Source organism: Gastrolobium bilobum, unplaced genomic scaffold (genome assembly GCF_033153095.1).
Source record: "Gastrolobium bilobum isolate Gb01-03AN ecotype WA unplaced genomic scaffold, APGP_CSIRO_Gbil_v1 utg4375, whole genome shotgun sequence".
Lineage (NCBI taxonomy): Eukaryota > Viridiplantae > Streptophyta > Magnoliopsida > Fabales > Fabaceae > Gastrolobium > Gastrolobium bilobum.
The window spans coordinates 158,596-166,995 of record NW_026897406.1 but is presented as its reverse complement, the minus strand read 5'-3'; the positions used below and the strand labels follow the sequence as shown (position 1 = coordinate 166,995).

At 34.5% G+C, this 8,400-nt stretch overlaps 1 protein-coding gene across 1 annotated transcript; it reads right to left on the bottom strand.

Moving 5' to 3' along the window:
- Positions 1-1,600: 1,600 nt before the first annotated feature.
- On the bottom strand, positions 1,601-5,786 carry LOC133306707 (lysine histidine transporter-like 8). Its single transcript, XM_061507071.1, has 6 exons — positions 5,701-5,786; positions 4,277-4,681; positions 3,263-3,396; positions 2,563-2,990; positions 2,341-2,472; positions 1,601-2,137 (listed from the first exon to the last, which is right to left on the bottom strand). The coding sequence occupies exons 2-6, from the start codon at positions 4,657-4,659 to the stop codon at positions 1,652-1,654; spliced, it is 1,563 nt and encodes a 520-aa protein (XP_061363055.1). The 5' UTR covers positions 4,660-4,681; positions 5,701-5,786; the 3' UTR covers positions 1,601-1,651.
- Positions 5,787-8,400: the final 2,614 nt, after the last annotated feature.

Sequence of the window (8,400 nt, the reverse complement as noted above, 5' to 3'; positions counted from 1 at the left end):
ACAAAGTCCCTTTTTATTTTTATAACAAAAAATTGAAGAAATACTTCCTTTTCATTTCCCTTTCAAATCAAACACCAATTATTAATCAATACGTAACCTCTTATGTCATCAGCATTGAAACTTTGAAATCTTAAGCACCCGAGTCATTGACGATAAGCATGTTCTAAGCAGTTTATAACTTGTGTGACAAATCCATATAAATAATACGTTCGGTGACAATTAAATTATGTCCTTCTCTATAAAACACCTATCAAATAACACGCAATCTCTTATGCCATCAGGAATGAAACTTAATAAATAACTCAGTGAATGATCTTAGTACACTCGAGAAAAAAACAAAAATAACGGCAGCATTGACGAATAAACAATCTTAAACTTCTGTTTCTTTAGATGATAAACAACTTCAATAGTAGGAGAGGACAAACTCTTGAAAAGGTGAAGTAATTGTTAAAACCTTGAAAGGTCAAGACTCAAAGAATAGAGGATCATGATGAATAATATGACAGTAGGCATTATTGAGGGAATTAGTCCGAAGTTGACGTAATAGTCCAAATAATCTTAATTGCATTTGAAGCTACAATTTTTAATGTTACTTAAGATTCTACTACTTTTCTCATCTATCTTTAAAGTGCACTCTCAATCAACATGATATAGATGTCACGAGTCCACGAGTATGCAACTGATATGCAAAATGTAAAATAAAAATAGCATAGTTTGCCTAGGCCTCCTACTTCATGGTTTAGTGCTTTCATTTTTATTTTTATTTTTGGTACATCACAAAGAAGTAACAGAAAACAATCACGAAAAAGCACTACTCTCCCATTTGCTTTTATTGCCTATATGTTACAAAGCATATAGAAATATGGTCTCATTCATTTCCTTGCATAGTAGTTTACATTACATAATATTCTGAGTTTACAGTACAAAATCAATTGACAAATGATGTTCTTCTATGATTAATATAACTTGGAAATGTTGTGATTTATGTTTGGGAATCAGTTATTTAGCTGAGTCTTTGTTAGCATAATGCAGTAGACTAGGAGGACAAACAATTTTCCTCGAGGCACTTTATCTTTTACTAGATTGATTGCAGATTTATCTGCTTCTCAATAACCAAATTAATAGCCGCAAGTAAAATGCTGAAAAAATTAACAGTAGGGGAGTGTCGGTGGAAGATTTTGCAAGAAAAATCACTTCTGAAACCACACAGTTTACAAGTTACAATTTGAAAGACTTAACCAGTGTTTCCTTTTTTTAAGAGGGGGGGTCTAAAGGTCTCTGCAAATATGAACACAAGCAAATCATATATATTCTAAATATAACAAGCTATAGTGCTGAAAGATAAGAGAACCGCGTTGAAGTGCATCAAGAAGAATGGTCAACTCACGGAGAGATATTCTTTGAACTTCAGCAATCGGCAATGTTTAGCTCTGTCTCAACAGTCAACTTGAACATACAAGGATCACTCTCTTTATTAATGGCTTTCCACTAAACACTACTTCTCATAATAGCCTTCCACGAAAGATAACTTAAGGCAGAAGACATGCACTAAATATGAGTCCATTCGGTAAATAGTTGAGGAGTTGATGGACACCTGAAGTAAAGAACAGCATAATATAGTGCATCTGCATTTGCATAACCTATTCAAAATTCAATTGGGCTTGAAGAACTTCAATTTGAGTCCATCATTCACCATGCTCCAAATACCTCCAATGGAAAAGGCCAAGCTAAAACCAACCCCCAACCAACCCAGAATCCAGTTGAAATACCAATTAAAGCTATATTTTGTTGGCTGTTTTATGAGAACCCACATGAAGCAAGGATATGCAAACGTGACAGGAAGAGTGAGTCCACCTAACAAACCAGCAAGACTTGAGAGGAAGGGAAGTGCCACTCCTATGAAGAAGGAGACGAATCCAAAGAAAACTCGAAAACCTGATCTGACCCATATCGAACAGGGACGGTTTGTTCTACTGGTGTACCCGGCTTCAAAACTGTCAAAAGCAGGCATTGAGTATATCTGGAAACTGCTCAAGCAGTTAAACACAACTAGAAGGAAAGTTAAGGCAAGAATTCCTCTTGAGATGTCATGACTGTGAAATGCATATAAAGCAGTGAGAATCCCTTCAGAAGGCATCTGTAACAAAACAATGTAAAAACTAAGGAAGCTACACCATGATTAAAAAGGGTTCATGAAGAGACACATCTTACTGCATCACATTTTATATAATCAAGAAATTTCTTATGAGGACTTGAGAATTAAAGCAAAAATAAATCTGCATACAGTCTGCATTAGTTGTACTTTTATATCATTAAGAATCTAGTTTTCAGTTAACTTACAAGGTTCCCATAGGCCCAAAAGCCTCCAATAGCAATAGGGAAGAGGCACATTGCAATGAAGAAATAAGCAACCTTGGCTCCTTTCCACATTGGCACACGAGCTGGGTGCTTAAAAGTTGAAGGCATTGTGGCCTGAAAGAAACAAAGTGCTTATCTTCACTAATTATAGAGAAATAAATGTCAAGGCAAAACTAGAACAATTTCTGGGCAACTTATTAGCACCTGAATTTCTAGGGCCAAATTGTGGCCTCTGAAAGAAAAGGCCACAATTCCAAGTGCATTCATGGCCAGAAATACAGAAGCAGAAGGTGATTTCAATGACAGGGGCTCATAAGAGATGGCGGGTGGCCTTTGTTGGCTTACTGAGAGTACCCAAACCATGGTGGAATATGTGATGGCTGTCACAGCCCCTATGAGTGAGAGCCCTGCAATTGAATTGAGGTTTGGAAGCTGAGACAGAACAATGGATAGAGAAGTGAAAACCAGGTACCACTCCACTGTGGTTAAAGGATTTGAAGTACAAGTGGGGCCACAAACTATTTGGAAGAACAGTTTCATGGTCTGCCCTCCAATAAGAATCAAAGCTGTTGCGGTTCCTGCTGACAAATAAACAGTTGGGAAGAGAGCAAGCCAAACTCCTAATCTTTCCCCTGTAAAAGAAGGTAGAAACTTAACATCCCTTTTCAAATCGTGCAATGCTAGTTTTAGGACAGTTATATGTGTCTAAGTTTTCAATTTAGTTTGAGTAACCAACTTGTTCTTTGAGGATGACTTTACATCCAAAAACTGAAGTTTTAAAGCCTTATATGATTCAAATATGTCTGATATGTCTCAAAGCATTTCTACGTTGTTAATTAAGTAGCTTTTATAACAATGTTCCATCAACTAGCTAAAAAAAGTAATTGATGTCAAACGAACTTACCAAATGCTGCTTGTGCTAGCTCCACATATCTGTTGTACCTTTTACCAGGAACTGCTTCGTGTAGCTGAACCAAAATCCATAAGGTGTAAAGTTGCCAAATATATGCTATGGTTAAGGAGAGAATTCCCCAACTCCTGCAAAATATTTAGGTAAAGCATTTCTAAGTGTGCTGAAATGTTTTTACATATTCCACCATTCCATACAACCTTTTTTAATCAGAGTAATTGGTCGAATTCCGTATTCTATTATGTTAGACATTTAGAAATAGAAACATGGTCAAAGGACTTTCATAAAAAGGTGCTACCAAAACAGTATTGGAAATGACCAACATCAGTGGCCCCTCTAACAATTACAAAAAACGTGAGAATATGGACAGAATCAAAAGTGTTCCCTAAAGGGCCAATTCACAAGCTTTCAATGTCCCCCCCTCCCCCCTTCTTTCCTTTCAAGCAGTCAAATCTCTGATGAACCTTGATAAAAATCCCCTTAACTTCATGTCTAGTAAGAGACAAGACAAGGAAGTTGTTATTTTTCCTTGAAAATGAAAGTAAAGTTTCTGTCCATAAATAAAAAAGAAAGAAAATAAAGAGACTTCATATACTTGTGTCATTGCAAAGAAATGCAGGAGATATACATTCGCATTGAAAATATATGAATAAACTTCAGTTACAAAGGCGTGCTGTCATCTTGCAAGATAGCAACAAGTTGATTTAACTGAAATTAAACGCACTTAACAATATTAATATGTCACAAATTCTTTTACGTGAACCCGTAAATGCATATTGTATCACAAGTTCACAACAGAAATGTTGATCACTGCAGTTGAGTAGTTCAATGATTCAATCAACTCAGAACGTAATGTCAAGTTGGCTTGAAAAGACTTAAAACACAAAAATTAGAAATTAAAGCCAGAAAAGAAAGAAGGTTAATCTAATCTATGTACTATGATCATTGATGATTGAACCAAGAGTACAAGGTTACACACAATGTAACATAGTGAAGAGTAAAACATACCAGCCAAGATAAGCAAAAGCAACGGGCAAAACGAGGGCTTGGAAGCCAACCCCGGCATTGAGGTTGTGGAATGCAGCATAGTGAGCATTTCCATTGCGAGACTCAGTGATGGGAAGCCAAGCATCTTGAGGGTTGAGTTTAGTAAGGTGGCCAACCTCCTCCAAGTAACCCTTCATGTTTATGAGCACTCTCTTCATTGGCGTCCCTATTGGACTCAGAAACCTAGGTGATATGAACGAGGTTGGGGTCCATGCATTTGATGATTTTGCTTCCTTTGATGCTGGTCTTGGTGACCTCTGCCCTGATGGTGTCAATATCTCCGGCGTTGACACTCTTGGTGTTGCCGGTATAGATATCAGTTCTGTCTCCGGTCTCTCATCCATTAGATGAGTCCAACAAAATAAACTGACCCTGTAAAATCAAAATTCGTGAATAGCATCTTAGTTGTGCAAAACTAGTGACACTAAAGAAATTCCATTAAGCATTTTGTTTCTTTCATGCATGCAGTCAAAAATCATCATTAGATGTATATCTTTTGAAAATTAAATATGGTCAATAAAGCATTTTTCTCAGACACTAAGGATTTTTTTTCACATTTGTCAACAAAAGCTTCCTAAAACATTGTTAAAGGAAAAACCTCAAATGTCATGAAACAGAACAAGTAAATATCCGAAACCATATATGCTTACAGAGCTCCTTATTTAATCACAAGACAACCGAAACAGAATTACTGAGCTTATACCCTGTTCATATTTTTGGGTTAAAAGCCATATCCGTGCACAATCAAGTCAGAAATTAAACCTTCTTTATCCAGTATAACTAAAACGACAAACTTGTAATAGAATCTGTGAATATACTTAGGATTTGTGCATTAGGGAGTAGGGACGGAGCTAAGTGGAAAGGTCTAATCTGTCAAGTTTGTTAATTAGATATCCCAAATCTAAAACAAACCCTTGTACCAAAGGAAATAAGACACACACAAAAGCCACTTGAAAATGCTTTAGTGGGGGGTAATTCTATTATACAATACATGCACATGTTTGTATAAAGGCTATTATATATACTAGGTTTGAGATCCTGATTAAAAAGACTACAAAATCTTGCTTCACGTTGGATTTTGTGGTGATTTATCAACCACAAACACACATGAACATGATGGTATAAAAGCACAAGAGCAAACGCTGTTGTCATATGTATGTTAAAATATACATAACAATCATTCACTTCACTAGCCTTGTGAGCCTATGACTCCCAAAACTGAAAGAGCTATATTCAGTGACCATAGACAAGAGACCCACCCAGACACTGATACAATGAATGCAACCTGATACAAACAGAGTAACCAATATTTCCAGAATGCCCACAAGAAGAAGAAATCAAGCATGCAACACCATGAAAAAGCAAGTAACTTGAAATATACCCACCACAATAACAAGCTTGAAATGAGATCAAATGAGCTTAGATCGCAATTATAAGAAGCTGTGAGTGGAAGTTCAAACTTCAAAGAGAGCCAGAGATGATAGAGGGAAATATCATGAATGTTGCAGTGTTCTTTTTGTGAGCAACCCAAAGTGATTGAGTTCTTCCCATCACTAAGGTAGTATAAGATATTTTCTTATTTTTAATTTTGATTTTCTTTGGAACTTGATATTGATGCTGTATTCCATTGTCTGTCTCGAAGTGTGGATATATAAAATGACGTTGGTACGAGAAGCCATAATGGTTCATTACTTCTCTTTTTTTTCTTCTTTCTTTCTTTGAGGAAAAAGAAGAAGAAAAATAATTATAATAATCCTTATTACTGTCTCTCACTTCATTGCTTTGAGCGTTGCAGAGAGACAGGCACAGTTAGTGTTGTGTTGGTGGGGTCTCTCGGGGACACAAAAGTAGCCGAAAGGAAGGGAATGCAATGCATGAGGAAGCAAGGTGACCGTTGATCATTGAGGTAATGGGCCATAAGGACACATTCAACGGCTGTGATGAGACTGTGTGGTGAGTTGATGCTTGACTGTTGTGAGTGTCCTTGTGAAGGCGGGAAATATGGTAGTGGCTTTTCGAGATGGCATTCAATCTTTGATGTGACTTGATGCGTCAAAATCAAAAGCCTTAATCAATCAATAAGTTATGTGGGGTATACATAATTATCTCCTCTTCAAATTGTGATTTAATAATGTTGAACAGGATAATTATAATAAACATGAAAAAAGCATAATATTTCATTCTATTATTTAGCGGCAGACTCAGGAAAATCTTTTTATATCCACACATTTAGTGGCAGTGGTATAGGGATAGTTTCTGAAAAAAAAAATTGTAAATAAAATTTAAATCAATGCTTAAACTGTTCATAATGTAGTTGCTTCCATACTAAGCTACAGGTAATAGTTTGATCAATTATTTCCTTCTAACAAAAAATTGTCCCTATTCTAGTCCATGATAAAAAAAATTAGTCACCTGGTCCCTGTGAAATTCAAAGTGTTATTTTGATCTTTTTGAAGGACTAATGTAGATCTTTTTGAATTTGTAAGGGATCACAATTTTAACTAAATTGATCCACTTTCAATTTTTTATGGACCTCAAGACTTTTTTTTTTTGCAAAGGACTAAATTGGGGACCATGTTTTTTGCTAGAGACTTACAAGAATATTTACTCCTAATATATATTGAACCAAGAGACAAATAAGGACTTGCAACAAAGAAGAAGAAAAAAAAAATGAAAAATCCAAAATTTAAATTTTATGACCGCTGCCCGCAAGTGGGTCCCCCACTGCTATTAGTAATTATTAATTTAAATGACAAGGAACTCATTGTTTTTTCATCAAAGATTTCGATTTTGAATGCCCAAAATAGAGAATAAAAAAAATTATACTGAAAAAAGTGGACTTTAATATCAGAGAAATGTATTAATTCATTATTTATATATGGCTTTATTCTCAAAATCAAATTTATCGACCAATGTTCATTTATTTATTTAATTGATTTCATAAATCTTTTAAAAAATATAAAAAGTTATAGAGTAATAATTAATAAAACAATATAGAATAAGAAATAAAAACTATAATGTATAATTTTTATTGTTCAAATTATAACATTTTAGATAACTCGTGTTATTTTTTTAAAAAAAAATTGCGATGTTATATTGTTATTTATTTATTTTTCAGAAAAATATTTCTGCAGTTAATACATGTATTTATTTTCAAAACGACATCGTTTTAGGATTGAAAAATTAAAAAATTATAGTTATAGTTATAATTCTAAAATAAATTAAAATTATAAAAAACTATAATTTCTGCTCTTAAATAACATCGTATTGAACTTACTATAGATAAATTATCTACCGTGCAGAAAAAAGCAAACTTTGTATACGAAGTGTACCTTTTTAAATTTATATAGTTGGCGTGAAGGAAGCATAAGATCCTGTGGCGAGGAGCGTACAATGATTCCTATTGATGCACAATAATTTCAGATGTTCAGGTAGGAATGAGTGAGGTACCTTTCGATTCAGTCTGAGACTCTCTCTAGACTCAACACAAAGGGGTGACAGGGAATTTTTTTTGTTGATCCAATTCCGTATGGTTCTTTTATTTAAGAGGTGATATTTGAAATTTTTTTTTTCTATTTTCATTAATTATATGATTTTGATTGGTTTTAATCATTAAATAAATGGTAGTCAGGAACATTGAAATTATTTTCAGGTCACAGATAGAGAGGGACGAAGGAATATTAAAAAAAAAAAAAGGACGAAGGATGATAATAAAAAATAAATAAAGGGTATTGTAATAAAGAATAAATAAAGGGTATTGTTAAATCTTGGAAAAGTGAAAGTAAGACCGTAAAAAGATGGGAAGATTAAGAATTTTGTCGGAATTAAAAACAGCCACTAACCACGTGCCTGCTCTGCTGCATCTTGCGTGTATTTGATGTTGACCGCTTGACCATAACAACCATAATTTTGTTTGCATGATACGCCACAACCATTATTGTGTTCCTTCATTTCCAATTATTTCCTTTCAGCATGAAACTGATATTATCATACTGTTCTATGTTTCATCATTCTCATTCTAACCGTTATAGCATTTCATAAAATCTAATTATTAGTTATTAATAATGGAGGAACACGGGAAGGAA

Bases quoted from the DNA above. Each gene is read 5' to 3' on its own strand.
- LOC133306707 (XM_061507071.1), bottom strand. From the start codon at position 4,659: ATGGATGAGAGACCGGAGACAGAACTGATATCTATACCGGCAACACCA. The intron at 2,991-3,262 runs GTAAGTTCGTTT...CTTCTTTTACAG, and splicing joins GCTAGCACAAGCAGCATTTG to GGGAAAGATTAGGAGTTTGG. The intron at 2,473-2,562 runs GTGCTAATAAGT...TGTTTCTTTCAG, and splicing joins ATTTGGCCCTAGAAATTCAG to GCCACAATGCCTTCAACTTT.